The 25,093-nt window shown below is 53.6% G+C and overlaps 2 protein-coding genes across 2 annotated transcripts in view; both read right to left on the reverse strand.

Moving 5' to 3' along the window:
* LOC102447848 (dual specificity tyrosine-phosphorylation-regulated kinase 1B) overlaps nucleotides 1–18,043 on the reverse strand; it is a 31,545-nt gene extending 13,502 nt beyond the window's left edge. Inside the window, exons 1-2 of the mRNA XM_075908482.1 lie at nucleotides 17,713–18,043; nucleotides 337–519 (exon numbers count right to left, since the gene is read on the reverse strand). Coding sequence (XP_075764597.1) covers nucleotides 337–519; nucleotides 17,713–18,028 — 499 coding nt within the window. The 5' untranslated portion in view covers nucleotides 18,029–18,043. The remainder of the gene's footprint in view (nucleotides 1–336; nucleotides 520–17,712) is intronic.
* A 674-nt stretch (nucleotides 18,044–18,717) lies between these two features.
* FBL (fibrillarin) lies at nucleotides 18,718–24,360 on the reverse strand. The gene is made up of 9 exons (XM_006129009.3): nucleotides 24,285–24,360; nucleotides 23,068–23,142; nucleotides 22,466–22,642; nucleotides 22,033–22,127; nucleotides 21,632–21,802; nucleotides 21,306–21,438; nucleotides 20,739–20,851; nucleotides 20,040–20,185; nucleotides 18,718–18,938 (listed from the first exon to the last, which is right to left on the reverse strand). Exons 1-9 carry the CDS (start codon nucleotides 24,292–24,294, stop codon nucleotides 18,914–18,916), a joined length of 945 nt encoding a protein of 314 aa, XP_006129071.1. The 5' UTR covers nucleotides 24,295–24,360; the 3' UTR covers nucleotides 18,718–18,913.
* Nucleotides 24,361–25,093: the final 733 nt, after the last annotated feature.

Consider the following 25,093-nt stretch of genomic DNA (forward strand, 5'->3'; position numbering starts at 1 on the left):
AAACCCGACTACCATCTGCTTCCGAGCCACCCTTTCCCCCAGCTTGGTGAGAGCTCCTGGGACCCTGCCTGGCCCCACGTCAGCCCCATAACTGAGGCATCTGTACATTTTGTCACCTGCCTGCTTGCTCCCACCTCCAGATCCTTCAGAGAGACGCTCACAACTCAGGACTAGAGTGGAAGGAACCTCAAGGCACCCGCTAGCCACCTTTTCTCAGACTCTTGCTCTCTCGGCCCCGTCTCCCAACCCCTGAACACAAATCCTGACCTCCCATCTCCATCACACAGGGAGGAGGCAGGCACCAGCCATCTCCCACCGCCCAGTGCCGGGGCCCACCTGTGGATGACTGCCTGTGGCAGCGGGAAGATGGCAGGTAGCACGCGGGCTCCCTCCTGCCCCAGTCCGTCTGCAGGGCCAGCAGCATGGCCGGAGGCGGTGGCACCTCGATGCTGGAAGGTATCACCATGGGGGAAAGTGTCCAGTTGCCCCCGGTGTGGGCAGCTGCTCCCTGCCCGGAGCCTGCGAAGGTGTGGGAGTGAGCGGAGGGTGCTAGCCCTGGCTCCCAGTCCCTCCCGGGGAAGCTGTCCTTGTGGCGCGCAGGCGAGACCGGAGGTCGGGGAAGGACGGCGGGGAAGGGGGGCTGGGATCAAGGCAGCTGTTTGAACAAAATGGCAAAGAGGAAACTGACAAGAAGAACAGCTGAACGACAGCCCCAAAGCAAGCCAGGCAGGAGCGCGACCAATTGAGCCACCCGGCCTGCCCTGCACGGGCAGGGCTGTGCTGCCACTCAACAGGAACCCACCCACCAGGCCGGGCCGCCGCCCCCACCGTCTGCGCGTGGCCTCCAGGCCAACCGCCTTTCTGAAGGAAACCCCGCAGCGCGCAGCTCTCAGCTTCCCACCAAAGGGGCACACTCCACTGCGGCCCCCTCAGGTCTCTGCAGAGGCGCCGCAGCCAAAAGCGAGGGCAAGGATCCATCCTGCTCAATCTTCTCTGTGGCACAGGTCAAGGAACCTTCCCCGGGGATCCCCGCGTTTGGCCGACGGCTTCTGGCTGGCGACAGTGGAAACGCACCTTTCTTGGGCCGTTCACTCCCAACTCTAACAACGACGGACTCCGGAAACACCGCGAGCAATCTGAGAGACAGCCACCGAACGAGGCTGTCTGGGATGCAGGGAGGCTGCCCGTTGAGCAAAGACACACGGCAGGAATAAGAGGCCTCACAGGCCCAACCAAAGGAATCATGCCCAAGAGACTTTGCCTACAAGCTGCTCCTATCCAGGTTTGGTCCTCACGCCGCCAGAATCCACTGCTGAGCACCAGCCTCCCCTGCACCTGCCACCAGCCAAGACGTGCCTCGCCTCCCCACATTGCATGCCACCAGCTCACTCCAGAGAGCCGTGCAGCACTGGGGGGGGGAGGCCGGTGGCATGACTCCAGGAGGCGGGGTCCCAGCTTGACCAGGTTTGTTACTAGGGATGTAAAATCCTGTTTAATTCGCTAACCAGGTAAATGTTAAGTTTAACCAGCTAACTAATAAAACGGGGGCAGGCGGGCTGGGGCAGCCCTCCCACCATGGCGTGGGTGATGTCTACCACGTAACCAGGTGTTAAATACCTGTTAACACCCCTAGCCCTTCTCCCTGAGACAGAAACAGTGGGCGGGCCCCAGGACACTTTCGACTGGACCTGGGGGAGGAACAGCACCCAGGCACTCTGCAATGGGACAAGGATCACGGGGAACTCCAGCATCCCTCAGGAAGCAGCCAGAGCATCCCTCTTGACAGGGCTTCTCTACCAGCCTCCTGAGCAAAGCTGCAGCCCCAGGTCCTGAAGAGCTGCTAGCTTGGGACGGCATCGCCACATCCTACCCTGGCGTGATAAGCACGATGGGGGACAAACCTCGCACCGGCCAAGCAGCTGTCCCGCTAGACTGCCAGCAGGTATCAGGGCTGCTCCAGGTGCGACCTGCCACCGCCAGGATGCATTCCTAGGAAGTGCCAGTCCCAGGAGGGGAAGTGGAACCTCAAGCAGGGGAAACACACGCAGTGCTGGCTACCTGCAACCCGGACAGCAAATATCTTGTTCTATACAGCACCAAGCACGCAGAGGTCATAGACACCATGGTAACACAGATAACTAATAACGCATGACAGAGAGCACAATAAAGGCCAGAGCACCATGGTAATACAAACAATAAATGTACAGCGCCTAGCACAATGGGGGCCTGGTACTCCTAGGTGTGACTGTAATATACACAATAAATAACAACCTGCTGCGCCCTTCATAATGGGGGCCTCACGTACAGAAAGAGCTTCCAGACACTCCCATAATACAACTAATAAACAATAACGTCGAGTGCTTCCCACAATAGGGCCCTGGCCTGGGGCTGCAGGCCCACAACAATGTAAAGAACAAATCTGTTAGCTTTCTTTGATAGGATAACAAGACTTGTGGATAAGGGAGAAGCAGTGGACATTGCATACCTAGACGGGCGTAAGGAATTTGACACAATCTTGCATAACCTTCTTATCAATAAACTAGGGAAATGCAACCTAGATGGGGCTACTCTAAGGTGGGTGCATAACTGGCTGGATAACCATTCTCAGAGAGTAGCTATTAAGGGTTCACAGCCAGGCTGGAAGGCCGTAACAAGTGGGATTCCGCAGGGGTCTGTTTGGGGACCAGTTCTGTTCAATATCTTCATCAACCATTTAGATGGCGGCATAGAGAGTTTGCTTATTAAGTTTGCAGATGATACCAAGCTGGGAGGGGTTGCAACTGCTTTGGAGGATAGGGTCATAATTTAAAATGATCTGGACAAACTGGAGAAATGGTCTGAGGTGAATAGGATGAAGTTCAATAGAGAGAAATGCAAAATACTCCACTTAGAAAGGAACAATCCATTTCACATCTACAAAATGGGAAGTGACTGTCTAGGAAGGAGTCCTGCAGAAAGGGATCTAGGGGTCACAGAGGACCACAAGCTAAATATAAGTCATCAGTGTGACAATGTTGCAAAAAAAAAAAAAAAAAAAAAAAAAAAAAGAGCAAACATGATTCTGGGCTGCATTAATAGGAGTGTTGTGAGCAAGACACGAGAAGTCATTCTTCTGCTCTACTCTGCACTGATTGGGCCTCACTTGGGAGTACTGTGTCCAGTTCTGGGCACCACATTTCAAGAAAGATGTGGAGAAACTGGAGAAGGTCCAGAAAAGAGCAACAAAAATGATTAAAGGCCTAGAAAACATGAGGAAGGAGGCAAGGCTGAAAGAATCGGGCTTGTTTAGTTTAGAAAAGAGAAGACAGAGAAGGGACAGGAGAGCAGTTTTCAAGTAGCTAAAAGGATGTTACAAGGAGGAGAGAGAAAAATTGTTCTCCTTGGCCTCTGAGGACAGGACAAGAAGCAAGGGGCTTAAATTGCAGCAAGAGAGGTTTAGGTTGGACATTAGGAAAACCTTCCTATCTGTCGGGGTGGTTAAGAACTGGAATAAATTGCCCAGGGATGCTGTGGAGTCTCCATCACTGGAGATATTTAAGAGCAGGTTAGACGGACACTTACTTGTCAGGGATGGTCTAGATGGTGCTTGGTCCTGCCGCGAGGACAGGGGACTGGACTCAATGATGTCTTGAGGTCCCTTCCAGTTCTAGGATTCCATGATTCTATGAACATTACGGTAATACCAGCAATACAAAATAACCCACGTGGAGTAGAAGGGTGAAACCCAGCACCCTGCACAAATCCACACACTAGCCTCTGCTCAGTGCACGCCATTCTTATGCAAAGCCAACACTTCCCACCCCTGGCTGCTTCAGGCACCTGGGGCTGTCACAACAACAGGGGAAGAAAGTGAGCTTGCAAAAGCGGGAAGCAATCAGATCCTCATTCCAAACCTGGTTTACAATCTGCAGACTGTGGGTCAAGCTGTTAGCCGGGCATCAGCAACGTGGCCCATGGGGACTTCTCTGTCTGAACACGCTTGCCCCAGCTAAAAGGACAGCTCATAGGCAGTAGCACCAACGCCTGTGAGCCAGTCACCTCTAGGGGATACTAGTGCCCCAGTGAGGGGGGCAGTGACACCAGGAGCCCTGGATTCTATTCCCAACTCTGCCACTGGGTGACTTGACCAAGTCACTTCCCCCCCTTTTGGGTCTCAGTTTCCCCATCACATGGGGAATGATGAGCAGAACTGAGTGGCCAATTGGTTTCCCATCGCACGAAAATGTTGAGGTTTTTTTTGGACTGCCCTTTTCCTTTCAAAATTCTCCAGCATTAAGACTACAGTCCTCAAGAGACTCAACTTCTGCGTGCTACACTGGCAGAGCAGGAGAGACCACAGTACACTAATGTCTGAGACCCCTGCTCTAAGGCACCAGAAAGCCACTGTCCCATTCTGCTTGGCACTGCCGTTGTCCTGGGTCCAGTTCTGGGTTCCCCGCTTCCCGAAAGCTGAGACAAACTGGAACGAATCCAGAGGAGGACAACAAAAATGATCAAAGGGTTAGAAATCCTGACCTACGGGAGGAGGTTAAAAACCTGGGCATGTTTAGTCTTGAAAAACAACCACGGAATAGGGACCTGAAAACAGTCTTCAAACCCCGTCAGGGCTGTTATAAAGAGGACAGGGAAGGACTGTTCTCACATACACTGGAGGTAGGACAAGCAGGAATGGGCTTAATCTGCAACAAGGGAGGCTGCGGTTATGTATTAGGCAAATCTTTCTAACTCTTGGACAATCGGCTTCCCCTTGCAAATTCTAGGTGCGCAAGTGCAGTTAGCAAAACTGCCCGATCCCAGGAGACCATCTGGGTTACAATGATTTTACGGCCTGAGACGAAGGAAGCCGCTCGTGTGGCCCACTCACTAGAGTAGGTTGCCCATTGCTGATCTATGATTACTTGGGTCCCCACAGCACAGGGGGCTGAATTTATTGACCTTCAGAGGTCCCTTCCAACCCAGCATTTCTATGAGTCTATGGCAGGGACTCAATCAAGTGAGGGAGCTACTCTGGCGAGCGAAGGATTAGCGCCTGCTGTAGAATTCTAACACTAGGAAGCATCGGCCCAAAGGAGAAGAGGGTCACAAGAGCAGGGATTGGCTCTAGTCCACAAAGGTCTCCTGGCCATGCATATCACCAGGGGCTAGACACCCACCCAGCCTTCGCCAGCGGCGCACTCGTGCGATAGCCAGGCACTCTGTACACATGCTTGGTAGCAGCTGCATGACAGGCAGATGGCACCGACAGATACGATTTGGCCACAGCCACCCAGAAGCAGAGTGGGGAACTGACCCCAAGCGTCCCAGTCCAGGGCTCTACCCACCAGGCCACACAACCTCCCTCACACTCTGCATTCCTCTCCCCCAATAGTTGAGACTGGGCCACATCTAGAAGTGGAGGAGCCTGCTGGCAGCTGAGAGCTAACAGGGTCAGTCGTCAGCAGAGATCTGTGCTTTGAGAGCCAGCGGTCCTAGGTGCAGTTCCGTTCCCAATGCCCCACCCACGGGCATGGCAGTACAAGCCTGGAAGTCAGGTTGGAACGAGGGGAAGATGAAACAGCAACTTGACAGGCAGCCGGCGCTCCCCGGAAGCGTGTGCAGAGCATGCAGCTGTTCTAAGTGCTCCTGTGAGCTGGGGTGACTTAGAAGCACGTGAATCAGATTTGCCTTCTGAAGCCTATTCTCAAGTGGCCTCTACCCAATAGAGTTAGCCCCAGCTTTATCCCTTCTCCAAGTCCAACTTTGCAAGTTGCCCACAGTGAAAAGTGCCGCTGTCCTAAGCCAGCAACGAAAGGCAGAAGCACTTCTAGCTTGCTAAATAATTCACCGCCTCACCCACCAGCATGCAGCACTGAGGCAAGCTAAGGCAGCATAGCTGAGAGCTGCTGTCTGCAAGGATATTGGAACCATCCGTGCTGACCTGGTTATCAAAGCACGGCTGCAGGAGTGTGCTTAAGGAAAATGAGATTGGTACTTTGTCAGAGATGCCGTATACAACCCTGCACGTGTCCCCACGCTTGTGGCATACAGGGCATGCTGGAACTCAAGGATTAGAGAATTCAAGCTGACAGGATGGTAGCGGAGCCAAGTTAAAAGCAAAAGGAGCAAATTTTAAGCTGCCTGACTTGATAATTGTATTGTGCAAACAGAGAATTCACTTCATCCAGCTCTCTGGAAGGAAGTTCCCAGGCTTTGTCAAACTTCAGCGCACAATCATCAATGCGACACTGACTCTCTATCACGCTATCCAGCCCCTGCTATCGCAGTACCTGCACACCTCACTACTTCACGGGATACCCTCACAGCCCGCAAGCAAGGCTCTGTCACCCCACTTTACAGCCAGGCAACATGAATGTCAATGACAGACGTGGGGAATGTGGCCCCACTCTCCCAAGTTGTAGGCGAGAGCTCTGCCACTGGCCCATCTCTCTTCGCAGGCTGCTGCGCTCTGCCACCTGTGGCAGGCATGACATTGTTCCTAGCAGCTAGCAGGGTTTATTAGTGCCGCCAGCACCCTCATGCCTCATCTACACACAAAAAGCTGCACCACTGTAACTCTGTTTATCTAGCTAATGCGGTACAATCTCCCTGTATTTAGACTGTCCACTCCCTGGTGTGGGGTCCTAGTGCGTAGGCACTCCAGCAAGACACGTGATACATAACAACACTAGCAGGGATGCAGTTGCAGCAGTGGACAAAGGTGTTTTATCACTGCAACTACCCATAGGGCTGGGAGGGACCTCAAGAGGTCAACAAATCCAGACCCCTGCACTGCAGCAGGACCATATAAATAGAGCCCTGCAAGTCCACAGCTGGCTTTATATCTGTGGATGTGGATGAGGATATCTGGCACATTTTGCGGGATACAGATGCATGCACAAATTTTGCATCCAGAACCCCGCAAATCCACAGATTCTCGCTTTATATACACAGATGTGGATGCCGATATCTGCGGATCATTTCTGCAGATGCAGACGCCAATTTTGTATTCACGCAGGGCTCTCTCTGTCTACAAATCTGACGAGGGATGTAAAAGTTGGTGAAAAAGGTAACCATGTAGCTGCTAAAAATCTCAGCGGTTACACGCTGCAGGCTGTGCCATATAAAAGCTTAAATAAGATTTATACTGCAGAACCCGCAGCGAAGCCTCCCCAGGACCAGGGCCACCAACCCCACTCCCATGGAGGCAGCAGCGGGGCAGAGTTAAACCAATAACATTAACTGATATGCACCAACGTCTCAGTTAACCGGTTAAACTCTAACATCCCAATTCCAGAGCGTAACTCCATTTAGAGTTAGAAAATTTTCCCTAATACTCTTGAGTCTTTGTAATCTAGGTGTCTTTGATTGGGGAATGCCCAGGATTCGGACCCTAGCATGGGGAAGAGGAAGTGACTCTGTGCTCCCCTATGGCACCAGCTCCTCCAGCCCCTTGCTGCTTCTGATAAGACCTGGCTTATTGGTTAATCGTGTGCTCAACTACATGTTGACATCCCTACCCCCACCCCTCTCATGCCCAGACCCCACACCCCAATCCTCATCATGCACTCTCCCTCCCTCCCTGACCCACCCCCAGCATACTCTTACATCCTCCCTCCCAGATCCTGCACCCCCAGAACCCTTCATTATGGCAAACATCCATGGTCTGGAAAATTCCATAATCCGGCATAGCCTGTTCCCCAAGGCTGCCGGATTAAAGAGGTTCAAGTGTACCTTCTGTCCCTTGCCCTAGATTAAACCCATTACTGCTTGCTCTAGATCAGTGGACACCGAGAACTGACAACCGTGCTCTTTGTAACAGCCTTCACATATTGGATGACCCTTATTGGCTCCCCATTCAGTTGTCTCCTCTCAAGATTAAACAAGCCCAATTGTTTTGACCTTTCCTCATAGGTCAGGTTTTCTAAACTTCTGATCATTTGTGTTACTCTCTTCTAGACTCTTTCCAACATGGCCACATCTGTCCTGCACCAGGGCATCCAGAACTGGCACAGGACTCCAGCGGAGGCCACATGAGCACCACGCAGAGTGGGACAGTTACCTCTGGTGCCTCACATACAACCCTTCTGTCAATGTGCCCCAGAATGACATTAGCCTTTTTCAGAACAGCATCACACTGCTGATTTACATTCAACCTGTGATCCACTGTAACACACACACACACACACACCCACCCACCCACCCACCCACCCCACGGCGATCTTTTCTGCAGTGTTAGTGTCTCTCCAGTTGTTCATAATTTCATAGTTGTGCATTTGACTTTTTTCTTCCTAAGTGAAGTTGCATTGTCTTTATTGACTGTCATCTTGTTGATTTCAGACCAGTTCTCTAATTTGTCACGGTCATTTGTGCAAGGAAAGAGGAAACAGCTTTGGCAATATAAGGCATATTTATACCAACATGTCTGCATCCACACTAGGGCCACACTCATTTAATGCTACTGGCAGAGAGTAACCCCTCCTACACAAAACAATTTCATCGGTACAAAAACTGGGGCTAGACCAGGCACACAGCTCCTCTGAAATCCCAGTCTTGGGGGAGCTGTGTGCTTGAAGAGTCCTGTCCAATCTGGCTTGCTTTGTGGACCTCAGCAAGAAATAAGCATCCAGCCATGGGGGGAAATTATGGACTTAGTACGGGCAAGTTACCCACAGCCACCACTGTACTGGCTTAACTGCCTAACACTGAGAACTCAAGGAAACTGGAGACAGACACTCCCAGACCTGGTGTGCTTTGTGGGTCTAATGGCTTTAAAGTTTAAAGTCCGCACAGGCAGAGAGAGAGTTATTTTCTACTGCCCAGCCACAGCAATAAATCTTCCATGCTGGAGTTATAAACCAAAGCTATTCTCCAACAGGTGGGGAAGTATGTGCCGCTCATTAGGTAGAAGTCACAGGGCAAGGTTTGCACCACTGGTTAGTCATTTTCCAATGCTTCTTATCAAACTGAAATGCAAAGAGGGTGTTTTCCAACCCACACAAAACCTCTACTAAGGAGTCAGATTAAAGAACAAACCACAAGAGTCACCTGCCTGGATCAGACGTGGGGGACCTCAAGTTGGACCAGGGGGCCCATCTAGCCTGATATTCTGTCTCCAGAAAGCGGCCAGCACTGATCCAGCAGACAGAGCATGAAGTGTCATGGTGTCAGGGATGGAATAACCTGACCTCAGAATCACAGAATACTAGGACTGGAAGGGATCTTGAGAGGTCATCAAGTCCAGTCCCCTGCCCTGTCAGGGCAGGACCCAGTACTGTCTAGACCATCCCTGATAGACATTTATCTAAACTACTCTTAACTCTCTCCGAAGATGGAGATTCCACAACCTCCCTGGGCAATTTATTCCAGTCTTTAACCACCCTGACAGGAACATTTTCCTAATGTCCAACCTAAACTTTCCTTGTTGCAGTTAAAGCCCATTGCTTCTTGGTCTGTCCTCAGAGGCCAGGAAGAACAATTTTTCCTCCCTCTTCCTTGTGATACCCTTTTAGATACCGGAAAACTGCTATCATGTCCCCTCTCAATCTTCTCTTTTCCAAACTAAACAAGCCCAATTCTTTCAGCCTTCCTTCATAGGTCATGGTCTCAGAAATCTGAAATGGAGGCCTGTTTTAGAGGATCACAGTATTGATTATACCTGCTCTGGCTGTTCTTGTTGGTCACGACGACAAATCCCTTTCTACCTAGATGGGCACCTAGCTCTCATAGCTAGCTCTTTCCACCCACAGATCTCAAGGCCCTGAACATACCTATATTGTCAGTCCCTTTTCACAGAGAAGGAAACTGAGGCACAAGGAGGGAAGGATCTTACAGGATTATATCACCCTCCCATCACCACTGTATCTCCTCATCTCACAATCTTTAATGTATTTATCTCACAACTTAAGTGTGGTAGGATGCACTATTGAGCTCTTTGTACACTGGGAGAAACTGAGGGACAGAGAGGCTAAGGCTATGCCTGCACAGCAAAGAAAACCCACAGCCAGGCCAGGCCAGCTCACGCTCGAGGTGCTAAGGCTGCTGGGCTGTTTCACTGCTGTATAATACACAGGCAGAAGAGAGAAGGCCAAGCAACAATCCAAGGCTGCCAATGCTTGTAACAGGCTCCCATGACTCACTGACTGTAAGGGACTAGCACAATCACCCTCTGAACACTGCAGGCCACAGAACCCCGCCCACCTACTCCTGTAGTACACTCATAACCTCTGAATGAGTTACTAGCAGATCACAATTAAAAACTTGTTATCTGTACTGCCTTCCTCACAAACCAGGGCCCCACCGTGCAAGGTGATATATAAACAAAACATAGTAGATGCCCATACGCTGGCTCCCGGCACCACCACTACCACCACCATGGTCTCTGGCTACAGAATGGGAGCAGCCTGCCTCTGCTGCTGCTCAGAGCTTTGCCAACAGAAGCAGAGTGAAATTGATCCGAATCTTGTCAGTTTCATGGCTGACCAACCATCTGGGTTACTGTGACCAAAAGCTGGGTGCTGGGGTTCTGTGGCAGCTTGGCAGAGCTATAAGCAGGGGGAACTGAGCATGGCTGGCTGCCTGCCTGCCTGCCTGCAGATGTAGGAAACAACATTGCATTGTCAGCTTCACCACTGGAAGATTTAACTTCCCTACCCAAAGGGCTAGAAACCATTTGCCTGAAAGCTTAGAATCTGTAGGAATCAGAGACATTTCCTAGATGAAGTAGTAACTGAAAACTGGGGGATAATTATAACAGGATAAATCCCATCTCCAAAAGATATAAAAAGCTCCTCCCATCTTTTCCATCCATGTGCGAATTTTTCCCAGCCATGTGTGAAATATTTTTTTCTCTGTGCACAAAGGCATGTGTGAATGTGCACCACCAACAGAGAAACAACCCAGTCATGGGCACTCTGCAAATCCCAGCATACAGGGAACAGACATGTCCTCCTATGCAGGAGGATTTCATGAGTTTGAACATGTCCTGTGCAGCAGTGAGGGACAACACTCACAATTTGCAATCCTCTGATGAGCTGTGACCCGGGACAGGAGGGGAAAGGATATTTTTACTGTGTCTGCCTCTTGCAAGGCGCTTCAACCCACTCTAGTAAGGCACAATGCCTGGCTCTCCTGGCAAAGGACCATGTCTGCTCTTTGCTTCTAGGCCAGAGGCTGTGAATTAAAAATTGGTCTTTGGCAGGGCAGGATGGGCACCTGGGAGCTTGATCAAGCCCTGCGGTCCAAACAACAGATCCCCATTCTGGGCCCCTGCAATCCCAGCTTGAGGGACACCTGCCCCACGCTGGGACCCGGAGGCTGCAACCCGGATGCCCTGACAGCAGATCTAGGGAAAGCCTGCCTCGGAGTCGCTTCTGTGCAACAGTCCTCTGCCATGGCAACAGGCTCCCCATTGGCCAGCAGGAATCCCTGGGAGCCAATGGGGAAGCAGCCCGTGTTGCTAGGCTCTCTGGGATGCGGTGGGGACGATTATGCCCAAACAAAGCGTGAAACAGGAGCAGGGCAGAGAGGCTCCAAAAATACCCGCCTGGGAAGAGCCAGATCTCCTTCCAGGAACGCAGGGCTATAAATAACCCGCTCCCTGCTCAGCCGGCTGCCCCGGAGACAGCGGAGCCCGGGCCGTTGGCACCACGCCACAGAGGGATCAAGACAGTGCCCGCTTCTCTGGAAGCGCAGCGCCACCCGGGCACAGACAGGCAACAGCCGGGGGCGAGGCAGAGTGACAGCACCGCCTCCCACGCCCACAGGCCACCATGAAGCAATTCACACAGCGCTGCCATGGAGCCTGGGTCTGACACTACCCGACTTCCCTCAAGTGCCCCCAACAGTCACATGTCACGCCAAGGCGGGGGGTGGGGTTTGCAATCCAGCTCCTACCACCACATGATCCATTCTGGGGATCCCCAGCCATTCCCTCATATTCACAACCAGGGCAGCACCTTGCTATGGCATGGCAGGCACTTGCCACCTCCAGATCTGAGCACCCAGCGCGGCGGGCACTGGGAAGCGTCAAACTCAGCCACTTGCTCCCTAAACGGGACATGTCACTGAGCTATCCCAGCTCCTCTAGAGTTCTAGGCCCTAGCCTCTTTCCAGGCAAAAGCCTCAAGAAGCAAGAGATTCTGACACTGTCGGGCTCCTCTCCCAGCCCATAGCCACCAGGTCTCAATGCCTGGGCACACCTAACGCACACAGCAGGAGTCCCCAGTTCCCAGGCAATGCCCTCTAGAAAGTGGGTCTTGCAGCTCCTCCTGTGCACTCGAATAGAGGAGCCAATCTGCTACAGCCTAAGGAGCCCTGGCTCTGCTGTCACTGCTCATGCTTCTTGTTCTGGAGGTTGCCAATTCAACTCCCCAGGGTGGTGCCCTACACACACAGTGAGGGACCAGGCAAGGTACCTTAACTCTGCCCCCTTCTGCAACTTCCCCACACATTAAACACAACCCCTGAGAGAGAAAGGGTCACTGTGATTGGCTCCTCATAGCATCTGCTTGGCGGGGCTGGAGCTATCAGAAGAGAAAAAGCTACTGCAATTAATTTTGTGGAAGATGCTTAGCTATCGCAATGATGGGCTGCAGTGTCCAAAAGCAAAGATTTAGAAGGGAAGGTTAGAGACACACCACAGCAGTATAAAGAGTGGGTGCATCCTCTTCACCTCTCTCACAACACAGACAACTAATCTGGTTAACAGACAACTGCTTTAAAACCAGGTAGTGGCCCTTTAAGCAGTTTGTAAGACCTTGAACAGCACTCACCATGTTGCATACCAAAAAGCCAGCCAGAGCAGCAGTGCCTATGTTAGGAAGAAAAAACAGGACTATGTAGCACTTTAAAGACTAACAAGATGGTTTATTAGGTGATGAGCTTTCGTGGGCCAGAGTAGGTCTGGCCCACGAAAGCTCATCACCTAATAAACCATCTTGTTAGTCTTTAAAGTGCTACATAGTCCTGTATTTTGTTTCAGCTAGACCAGACTAACACGGCTACATTTCTATCACTGCTCTATGTTAGGAAGGTGTGTGTGTTACAAGCAGGTTATCTGGAACCCAGCTGGGCATGTGTGGATTCACCATAAAAATACACAGCAGCAAGATTAAAGGAAAAGTTGTCTTTGTGCACACTATGCTGTTCACCTACAGACCTCACCACCACAAGAGAGGAGCCGTGATTGGAAAATGGATTAGGAGGAACAGGAATAATGAATGAAAACTTCAGAATTATGTTACATGGGATTTTTTTTAAATAAGTTGCTTCTTTGGGACAAACATTCCTGCCTGCGGGTTAGGAGACAAGATCTGCCTATGGATCAGCACTGCCCTTATTACTGGGGTATTACTAGGAAGGCTAAGTCACAGACCAGGTCTCATTGTGTTAAGCACTGCATACTGTTTATCAGATGTTCGACGGTAGTACCTATGCCAAGAAACCCGCAGCATGAACAAGGCTCCCCCTTGTGCTAGATGCTGTACACTGGTATTTATTAGGTGTATTATGGCAGTCATAGACCAGGACCTCACTGTGCAGAGTGCTGCGCGTTATTTATTAAATGCACCTAAGAGCCCTACCAACAGATCAGGACATCACTGGCCTAGGAGCTATAGGTTATTGGTTTGTTAGGCGTATTATGGTAGGGCCTAGTGCCCCAGCCATGAACCAGATCTTCCTTGTGCTAGGTGCTGTACAGACACACATTCAATGGACAGTTACTTCCCCAAACAGCTTCCAGTCAGTTCCTGGGTTACTCAGGCTTGTCTCGTTAGGAAGCACTACCCTCTCTATGATGTGCAGACATTGTTCTACCAAGGCAACCCATATGGGCAGAGTTAAGGTGCTTTGGGTGGTCCCAACATGCATCTGCCTGGGACAGCCACTACCACATCCTCTAGGCCCAGTTAATGGGACTGGTACTCTCGGGGATAGGCTCCACTCCAGCCACAGCAGAATGGCACCATAGCTCAAGGCACAACCAAACCTTGCAGCATGGGCCATCCACATGGTTGCCCTACAGTATTTTGAAGGGGTTAGTCTCTATCTTATGAACTTATGCAGCTCACACAACAGGATCTGAGCATGCCACCTTTTCTAAAGCCTCACAAGGCCATTATCCACATGATGCAGACGGGGAAACTGAAGCATTCAGAAGCTAAGTGACTTGCCCAAGGCCACACAGGAAGTATGTGGAGGAGAAGGGAACTAAACCTGGGTCTCCCAAGTCCTCGGCTATTGCTCTAACCACTGGGATGCCTGTCCTCTCAGAGCTGGAAATTCTAGCAATTCCCCAGTATCAAGTAAGGCGAACCCCAGACTGCTGCCTCCCACTCTGAGACAGAAAGATCCCCTTCCAGCTAAGCCTTAACGTGAACAGATACCCAGCCACTGTTGTTCCAGGAGTCCCTTCCTTCTACTGCTGAGGAAACAGGGAAGGGGAAAATAGTGGCCATACCACTGGGGGAACCAGTAGGAAAGATGGGGACAGATCCACTGGGTGAGAGGATGAGGAGAAGAACTGGCAGAGGGCAGGCACACAGAGTAGGAAAGAGAGAAATGGCAGGGGGCTGGCCCATGAGCAGGGGAGGGAAATGAACACTCAAGATGACATCAAGGCCTTAAGTTCTGGAGCAGCTGGGACAGAACAATGGCAAACCCAGCAAGGCCCAGGGAAGGGAGATGCCCTGAGACCAGGGCCCAGCCATGAGATGTAGGCTCTCCAGGGATGCCACATGGCTGACAAAGTAGAGGTGCCCAGTCAGGATCCAAACACAGCGGAGGTGCCCGGAATGGAACCAAACACAGTCTTCTGCTCTCCCCACTTCCCTGGGAACAACACTGTTCAAATTGCTCTGCTAGGGAACAAACTAGAATGAGGTGGGTGTGGATGTGGGTGAAATTACCCGGAAAAAGCACCAATGGCCATGGCCTCTTCCAACATCTGTGCTGCTACAATGGGGCCCACCAGCCCCAGAATCACATTTCTTTTTGACACTGGGAAATGAGGTCTTCACCACCCATTTCTATCAGGCGACTCTATGGACAACTGGAGAACTGGCAGGTGTGTGACTGCGCAGACCCTCAGGTACACTGGAGTTCTGACAACAGAAGGCAGCTTACGTTGACCTAAGTGTTAAGTGTTTAAACTAAAGTGTAGCTCCCACCGATGTAACTCACCCACTATGCCGACTTAACTCCACCTCCGCAATAGGTGTGGCACTTAGGCCAATATAGTTAAATTAATGCAGTGTCAGAGCAGATGTGGTACTGCCTACATCAACTGCTGCTGCCTTTCAGAAACCATCTCACATGTCCTCACACCAGCAGTTAAATTGAGGAAAACATTCCTGGGGAGGATGCATACCACCAACACAAGAAGTATAGCATGGCCACGTAACATTGATTCAGTTACTGCAGTACACTGACATAATTCAGGTGGACTTAATTCAGTAGCATAAACATGCCCTCAATAATGGAAACCAAGAGTAGGCCTACTCGTAAAAAGTTATAGCATGTCAAAGAAAGAGTGTCTCCCACTGGCATAGTTAACCCACCTCCATGAAAGGCAGTAGCTACACTAGGGGTTAGATCAGTATATCTGTCTTGCTCAGGGCCATGGATTTTTCACATCCTTGAAATATCCTAGTTATGCCAATGTAAGTTATAATGTAGGGTTGGCCTCGTTAAGAGATTGTCAGTCAGACTTAAAACCTCAGCTTTTGCTTGTACCAATTTCATCCAGACACACCTCCATACAGATCCCCTCCATTCCAGACCTTAACTAGCCACATATCCATACCACAATCCCTGTTCAAACTCGGATCCTCCCAACCCAGATCTGTATCACTCCAATGCAGATACCCCCACAATGCACTGAGTGAAAACACCACACACATCACAGATACAAATACCCCTGTAAAGTGCAGGCCTCACCACAGACACAATCATAAACACATAACAGCAGCAAAAACTCCACCCAGACCAAGATCACCCATCACCTTGCAAAGCTTGCAGAGGGAGTGAAAGTAGGGCAGATAGGCCCAGGGGGTGATACCTGAAGACGATGTAGGGCTAGGGTAGGAAAGGGTTGTCAGGATTAGACAGGGAACTGAGATGGGAGGGATTCCAGGTTCTCAGAAGTGGGAAGGGAGCCAGGTTCCTTGGAGTGGAACAGGAATGGGCTGCACATTTTGGGGGGGATGAGAGAGCACAGGTTGGGACAGGGCCATAACCAACATGTAAGAGGAGATTTCTAGGAGGTGCCATTTAAAATCAAGAGTACCACCCCAGTAGTAAATGAGGGCAACATAGTGAAGGGATCTAAGGGGAGATGGTATCAGAAGAAAGTTTCTGGGTGGCACCAGATAAGAGAGCCCAGTTTCCAGTCAGTACCAAAAGAGAGGGAGTTTGCTTTTGGAGAGGGTGACAAATGTAACAGGTTTCTCAGGCACCAGGAATACGCAGGTGGGATCAGGGTTAACATGAAAGATGTACAGGAAGATATTGAGGGGGTGAAAAAAAGCAGTGAGTAGATTCCAAATTGTTCTCAAGTATGGGCATGAGCATTCCCAGGCAGGTATCGGAGTGTGAGGCTGGGGTTCCCAAGGGGGAATTTTTCAGGTGACATTTGTTGATGACAATGCATTGTGAGAGAAGATAAGGCTAGTGTTCCCAGAGACCTGGAGGAGCCGGATTGACAAGGGGCAGATTCAGGAGCAGCTACAGCAAGCAGGAGGCTATGGAGAAGGGGGAGTTGTTTCCTGGGCAGTGGGTTCCATAGCAATTGCAGTAGGGCAGCAAAGGATTGCTTTCTATGTGATGGTATCTAGTGCCAGGTACAAATACAGTGGGCCAGGGACAAGAGGGAAGGGGCTCACTTTCTTTATGATGGTTACCAGGGCAAGTAGAGCAAGGCAGCAGTGGGTTGGTTCCTAGGCAAGTGCAACATTATGGGGGGAGGTCAGTTCCTAGGTCATGATTTCTGAGGCAGGTTAGATCTAAGGAGTCAGTTCCCAGGAATGAAGATTAAGAGCATGTACAGTAGGGCAGTTTGGGGAGTCAAGGTAAGGAGAAAGGAGTCAGTTTACAAGAGTCCTCTGAGTTGTTCCAGACAGATGAAGCTCCAGGCAGAGAGCAGGAATCCTGGCTGGTCAAACCTGTGGCACTGACCATGGCAGTCGAGTGTACAGGTGGGGAATTAAGGGTCGATGTGGGCCCACCCACAGCTGTGGCCCTGCCAGATAGTTAGGGTTCCTGGTGGAGCGAGGAGAAGGGGCAAGGGCAGGGGTCACACGGGCAGGACGCAGGCAAAAGGGGGCGGGAACAGCAGTGGATCTCCAGCCAAGCAGGGTAGGGGCGAGGGCCAGGCCCATCTCACTGTGCAGCTTCCCTGACAGGCGAGGGGGATTCAAGGTGGCACCGGCCCCGGAGCCCAAGAGCAAACGGCCCCCCGCTATTTCTCTGCTGAGCTTTCCCCTGGGACTCCCCTGCCCCGCCCGCGGCACCTGCGCCCCCCCGTCCTGTCAGGGCAGCTGCCAGGGATGAGGCGGGCCCGGCCAAGGGGATGGGCCGCGGCCGGGCGGGAAGTCGGGACTCCCAGGCCGGATCGAGCCGGGGGAAGGAAGCGGGCCCCGGGGGAGCCGGATGGGGCGCCGGGCGGAGCCGGCCGGGCCGGGCCGGAGGATGCGGGGCTGGGGCGGGTCCCAGGCTCGGGGGAGGGGCCGGGCTCACCTGCGGCAGCGGCCCTGGCGGAGGACTCTGGCGCGCCCGGCCCGGCGCGGGCGGAGGCAGATCCCGGTCCCGGCCCGCTGCGGGCGGCGCCCCCCGGCGGCGGGTCCCGGTCCGGTCCGGCGGCTCCTGCGCGCGCCCCGGGATTTCCCAGTAATGCAACAAAAAATGGCGACCACAACAAACCGCCGCCGCCGCCAGGGCACCGCGCATGCGCCGCGCCGGCCGCCCACGTGATCCGGGCCAAGCAGAGTGGCGTGCGCACGCGCGTGCGGCCGACAGCCCACGTGACGAGACCGACCAGAAGGAATCTACGCATGCGCGCTAGGCAGAGGCGCGTGACCAGTGGAATGAAACGCGCACGGCAGAGGCGCCGTTTGATGGGGTCATCAATTATCGCCAACGGTATTGCCTCATTGGCGCTGAAATACCATGTGATCACTCCGGGTGGTGCGCAGGCGTTGTTCCCACCCCCCAGGCACGCGCCACTATGTGACGTTTCTCCCGTACGCAAAGCTCAGGAACCTGCAAGGAAGGAGAGCGCCAACTTCGCATGCGCATCTCCAGCCAATCAGGGGATTCGACCAGCAGCCCCACTATTTCTGAAGGGCTTCTACCCTCACCGTGGGGGGCGGGGGAGCCAGAACCCTCCCGCTCCATGGCCCCTCCCCTTCAGTAAAGGCCATGCGCACCGACCTAGACCCCACCCTGGCCCATTCCTCCAATTCACCTCCCAGTATCCCCCCCCCCCCCCCACCTTGGAGCTCTACCACTGCCTGGCAACTCCCCATCCCCTGCAGAGCAATCCCGCCCGCAGCCCCCCGCCCCCCCCATCCCGGGGCACTGCCAGCCCCCCCCCCCCATCACTCTTTGGAGAAATGAGGAACAGAGCCCTGGCTTCCCCAAACCCCACCCGTCCCCAGCAGGCAGAGCTTCCACAAGAGCCACAGGAGACAGGGTGTGACCTATGCGTGTGAACTGCCTGCCCAGCACACACAAGCCTGCCGCTGCCATTTTCTCACATTTTAATAAAAATACATCTTCAAAAAAATTCACAAAGAATACAAATGAGTCCTGGGGGAAAAGAAGGGTGGGCAGTGAGAGGAACCCACAGCCACGAAGCACACCCAGACCCAAGGCAAGAAGAGCCAGCATACGATGGGATCCAGCCTGGGGCCTGGTGACAAGGAGCTCCACAGAGATACTACTTCTTCTGTTTGGGGGGAGGTCTGGAAGAGAAAGGTAAGGGTAAGACCCATCCCCCAAAGAGAGCAGCCCCACAGGTCCAGGCCTTTACACCTCCATGCACATTAGGGATGCCGGCTATCGTGTAACTGAATAGTCATATCTGCATAAAGCCTTAGCGGTTACAGGACTATTCGACAGCCCCTGGGGCTGGCTGTATCAGAGGCAGCAGAGTGAAGTGGGCAGGAGGGAGCTAGTTTAAAAAACGAGCTCCACATGCAGACCAGCTGCCTACCACCTTGCACTGCTGCCTTTGATACAGAGGCATCAGCTTGGCAATGTCCACAAGCGGTCTGAGCTCCCTGCAAACAGAGGCTGCTGCTGCAGACCAGCCTCTGTCCACAGTGGGGCCAGGCTCACCATGGACAAAGGCTGCTCCAAGGGATGCAGAGCGGCCTCCACCTGCAGTGAGCTCGGACCCCTTCATGGACAGGGACTGATGCTGCAGACCAGCCTCTCTCTGTGGCAAGCCTGGGCCGCCGTGGACACAGGCTGCTTTGCACCAGCCTCCTCTCCCCACACCCATCTCCTGCTGCCTCTGATAGATGCAGTAGCAGGAGGGGTGGGGAGGCAGGTGGTACTGTGGAGACTGCCCCCCCCCCCCCTCGCTGCCTCTGCAAGAGGCAGCCAGAGGAATGGGGCAGGTGGATCCACAGAGCGGCCACAAACCGGGAGCCTGCTTGAAAGCTAGCTCCCCATATGTAATGGCTCTAGCCTGCCCCCCTCACCCTCCATGCTGGTGCCTCTATATCAAAGGCAGCAGTGCTGGGGCAAAAGGGCTGAGAGATCCGGTGTGCGTGGGGAGCCTGTTTAAACCTAGCTCCTTGCAGGCACTGTCTCCCGCTCCCCTCCCTGCTTGCAACCTCTGATACAGAGGCAGTTGGGGGAGGGGGAGAGAGATGTCATTGACAAGATTAACTGATAAGCTCAGGTTTACTGGTTTATCATGTAGTTGACTACACACTGACATCCCTAATGCACATTCCCATCGGGGATATATGGACATATCCCAACCCCTCTGCTGGGCAAACCCAGCCATTCTTTCCTCCCACCCTCACAATCTCTCAGCATTGTTACTACTATACCTGTAAATTCCCACCACCACAGCATGGTCTCGCTCGTAGGGCTCCAGTGTCAGCTGCTCCTGGGGTTTCATGTTCTCCTGTTGCATCTTCTTCACCTCGGAGGCGAAGACCGCCTCAGGAGCCGCTGTAGAGTCAATGCAGTTGGCCTGGAAGGAAGCATTGTGCAGTTAAGCAACTTTCCCCTCCAATGCAAATGGTTCTGTCACTAGATATCCCCTCCCAATGCTGAAAGTCACCTCCCTGGCAGTCCTGAACCTGCCCCACAGCTGAGACCCCTCCTCCAGGGACACAGGGTGGCCAATAGTTGAGGGACCAGCACCACCCCAAGAGATCCAAAAGGTTTTCTCCACAAGAGACAACCTCAGTGTGTGGCACCTGCAGGCAAAGGGATCTAACATGGGCCAGAGGACCCACTGCCCCTCCCCCCCAAAATAAATCCAAAGCCATAGGGACTAGCCAAAGCCTAGAGGTTACAGAAGAGCCAGAGCAGTTGGCCCACAGAACCCCGATAAAGGACCCTAACACATGAGTGTGCAGTGCAGGGCAGCTTCCCTGTCCTTGTGCAGCACCTTGCACACCAGATCCCCCATTCCTGGCTGGTTCTTGAGGACTACTGCACTGAGATCGAGGACTCAACAGCTCACGGGTCCCAGTCCTGGGGCCCACGGAGGGGCAGCAGCCAGGTTCCACTGCTCTTACCTTAATGGAGATGACGAAGTGCCCGCCATTCTTCAGGAAATTGTGAGCGTTCAGGGCCACAATGCGGGACTGGTCAGGCTGAGCCACATCGGCAAAGATCACGTCCACCATCCCTGCAGGGAGAAGAGGCTGGTTTAAATGCCAGCCTCCACCATTCCCTCACACAGGGGCAGATCCAGCCCCTGCCCAAGCCCCCCCACCACAACACCTCATGATCCAGCCTGAGCACAAGGAGCCTCCAGCTACTCAAGAGCCACCCAACCAGCAGCTGCAGAGAGGCACCACATTGCCTCCGCCCCCACCGTGCAAATGGGCATTATCAGCCCAGACCTTGTGCACGGCAGTGAGCCTCACTTGGTAGCTCCCCCAGTGCAGGGAAGCCATTCTGTGGGAGGGGTCCACAGGACATCGTGCATGGTGGGAGACCCCTTGCTTTGTAGCGTGCTCTCCTCCCATCCCCGCCTCTCCTGGGCCATGCTAACGTAATTTCTCTCAGTAGGGGCTGGGAACGACAGGGGATCCTTGGTCTGTAGACTGACCCCTGCCCAGGAAGCCCAGAGCCCTCACCGATCAGCATGCGATACTTGTGCGGATGCCGCGCATCCTCGATGACGGGGATGATGTTGGTGCGTTTCTTCGCCACATTGATGAGGTCACGGCCGGAGCGATGGGAGAACTCCACAGCATAGACCAGGCCTTCCTGGGTGGGGTAAAAAACCATGGTCAGCCATCTCCCCCAAGGGCAGAGCAGCTTTTCTTCCCATTCTCCCCTCCCCCCACAATGCAATCAGGCACTGCCTTCTCTCAGCACAGCTGAGTCATACTCACTAGACACTTCGTCCCTGCCCCCACCCCCATCCTCTTCAGACCCAGGCCCAACAGCAGCTCCTTACCGGCCCCACGATGTCGGAGACATGTGAGACTGTGGTTCCAGAAGCAGCTCCCAGGTACAGGACCTTGGCTCCCGGCTTGATGTGGATTTGATCAATGCCACCTAGGATGGCTGCTGCCAGCTTGGAGCGGAAAGGGTTCCAGGCACGGTACTCTATCTTCAGCTCACCGTCCTGCAGAGAGAGCAGCAGGGTCAAAGCTCAGCTCAGCTCCCCCGGGGCTGTTAACTGGCTGCGAGCATGCTCCACTGTGGCAGTCGCCCCAACCCTAATACCCTTCCTGCTGGGGTAGTGTCCCTCTAGAAACATGGGAGCTGCCTTAACAGGCTGGCACCATCCCACCCCTGAGTCCTGGGGCAGCCAGTGCTGCCCAGAATTTCCCCCATTACCACAAGGCCGCCTACCTCCACAGAGATCCTCTTCTCTCCATACACAGACTCGCCGGGCACCAGATTCTTCGTCACCAGCGCATCCTCCTTCCCCCTGCAGATGAAGACGCCTGGGTGGAAGGAGGAAACGGATGGGAAGCTGTCAGAACAGGGACAACCCTCTTCCCAAGTCTAAGGAGAGCAGGGGGAACATTCCCTGCTATGGGAAGGAGTCAATTGCCCTTGCAAATCATAAAGGGATCACAGCAGGGCTGCCAAGCCATGGATCAGCCATGTAACCTCCCATACACAGTGCCTCCAACACTGGATAGCAATCCACCCCAGCTGTGCCCTGATCAATCCAACATCTAGCAGTGAATCCCAGCGCTGTCCAGTCCAGGCAGACCACCTTGGCCACAACACCTCACTGCTCCCAGGAGACAGCACTATTTTGTCCCATGCTGGTTACCTTCATGCCTGTGGGGCTCCACCGTCACCTTCTTGCCTCCTTTAAACCCTCCTCGGCCGCCCCGGCCTCCTCCACCGCGGCCTCCTCGGCCTGGCCCGCCTCGTCCACGGAAACCACCGCCACCTCCTCTTCCTCGGAAGCCTCCATCACTCCCACCCGGAGATTTAAACCCACCACCTACAAGGGAGAGAAGAGATGGAGTAGAAGCACATTGGCCCTGTGCCATTGTCCCCGCCCTGCATGGAAAGCAGAGGGGCAGAGCAGCTGTTCACTTTGGGACAAGATATGAAGGCGGGGATCCAGTGTCCCTGAGATCACGAGGGGAAATAACCCAGGCAGGGGTTGGACCATGGCACACTGATGGAGCTGGGACAGGATGTGCTGTCCACACAGCAACACAGCCCAAAGTCAATGGCCACTGAACTGAGGTGCGGTGGGAGCAAAATTCTCCCAGTATTCACTGGACAGGAAGGTCTCCAACAGTGGGTGTTGCCTGGGACCGAGGGGAGAGGGGGAGGTGCAGCACACAGGTGCTCAGTCGTAACCACAAAGCCCTCCCCTCCCCAACACAGCGATGCCACTGGGGCACAGAGAGCACTTACCTCGGCCTCCTCGGAAGCCCCCTCGGCCTCTTCCACGGTCCCCAAACCCACCGCGCCCTCCACGGGGACTGAAACCTGCAACCAGGAGAGAGTTAGAGACCACACCCCACCATGACCCTCCACCCACACCATAGAGAGAGAGAGCGGCCTGAACCCGAACACCACTCCCCACCATTGCTCTCCCACCATGGATACAGCCCCACCCCATATCCTTCCTGGTCACCCCATCCCCTTGAATTGATTAACTGGTTAAACATAGGTAAACCAATTAAACGGGGGCAGTGGGAGGGCCTGCCACAGGGCTGGACCTAGAGAAGTAAGGGATCAGTCTATTAGTCAACCAGGGAGTTAACTATTCACATTCCGCTGGCTTAAAAGCCGATTCTCCCCAGCACGGTCTCCGCGGAGGTAGGGGCAGGGGCTTCTGCCGGCTGGGCAGGCAGCCCAGCTCAGCCCCAGTTCACCTCACTGTGTCTTTGCAATTGAAAATGCAGTAGGAATTAGGCAACCTGCCCCCAAGCTCCTACCGCCTTTAAACTGCAGAGACACAGCGGGATTTGGTCCCAACCCTGTACAAACCGGGACTGAGCCAGCTGCCTATTGACTAATCGAGTAGTCGATAGAATTTTTATCGACTACTCAACTGGTTAAATACCCGCTTCTTAACATCCCGAGCTAGAGCAGCCCCCACCATCCCCTGCCCGGGAGGCAGGGACTGCTCCAGCCTGGCCTGCGCAGCCCCCCCTGGTTAACCTTAACTGGTTAAACCTTCACCTCCCTTGTCCCCACCCCAGCACGCTGCTAGCCCGCCTCCCACCTGCCTTTCCACGTCCCTCTATCCCCACTGTCTGCACCTTCTCGGGTGCGCCCCAAAACCTCCACCCACCAGCCCCCATCTAACAGTAAAACCCAAACACGCGCCCCCATCCCACTACCCCCCCAGGCTCCTGTGCAGACACGAGCCCCCCGCAGGGGCACAGAGACCCCCCCCCCTTCCCGCACCTGGACACCCCCCTGGGCCACGCGACCCCCCGCAGCCCGGGCCACGTGACTGCTCCCCACTAAGCACCCCCAGCCCCGGACCCCCCCCCGGGGTCACGGCCCCGCACTGACCTTGTCCCCCCCCCCCGGGGTCATGCCCCCCCAACTGACCCGTCCCCCGGGACACGGCCCCCACTGACTGCCCCTCCCCGCACACGTGGGCCAGCCGCGCTCACCCGGCCTCATGCTACTCGCCCAACGCCGCGAGCCGCCTCACTGCGCAGACACCAGCACCCTGGCCACTGCGCACGCGCAACTCTGCTCCGCCAAGAGCCGCCGCTGCGCATGCCCACAATAACCCCGCTTTCCCCATCTCCGCCAGAAGGAGGCACCACGGGAAATGTAGTCTCCGCTGCCAGCACATGCGCACAACAACGGAGCCGCTGCAAAAAGAGAGCGCTGCGCATGCGTGTAGTACTCCCCCGGCCCATCCCTGGCCCCGGTGTTAGGTCCCCTCCCGCACCAGGACTGTTGAGGCCAAGTGAGTCCACATCAACACATGGCTGATGAGGGCTGGGTGCAGCTGCTGGGATGGGGGAGCCCTGCAGCATACTAGCCTGTTAACCTGTGGAACTCCTTGCCACTGTGACCCAAAAAAGGCATGGATGACTTCTTTGGCTATTAGCCAAGAGAGCCAGGGATGTGACGCCCATGCTTTGGGCTTCCCTAAACCTCTGCCTGCCAGAAATAGAGAGGCAGGGGGGCGGGACTGGCAGAAAGTAAAATTTTGTGAAATAACCATTCTGAAATTTTGCATAAAAATAAAATTATTTCCTATAAAACAAAAATGTTGAAATTTTGTGCTGGAAATAATTCCCTTACTCTCAAAAAAATTAAATATTTTCCATGAAAAAATTCTGACATGTCCTGTTGATTTATTTTCTGCAAAACACAGGTTTCAAATATTTGATTGCAAAACATTTTAAAAAGTAAACAAAAATTTATCCTAAAACCAGGGCTACTCAATTTAGGAAGCCCCAGGGTC

Source organism: Pelodiscus sinensis, chromosome 24, assembly GCF_049634645.1.
Source record: "Pelodiscus sinensis isolate JC-2024 chromosome 24, ASM4963464v1, whole genome shotgun sequence".
NCBI classification, from domain to species: Eukaryota; Metazoa; Chordata; order Testudines; family Trionychidae; genus Pelodiscus; species Pelodiscus sinensis.

Excerpts from the sequence above, each read along its gene's own strand:
- FBL (XM_006129009.3), bottom strand. Across the intron at positions 20,186-20,738 it reads ACTTCGTCATCTCCATTAAG|GCCAACTGCATTGACTCTAC; the intron begins GTAAGAGCAGTG and ends GCTTCCTTCCAG. Across the intron at positions 18,939-20,039 it reads GTGGTGGTGGGAATTTACAG|ACCTCCCCCCAAACAGAAGA; the intron begins GTATAGTAGTAA and ends TTTCTCTTCCAG.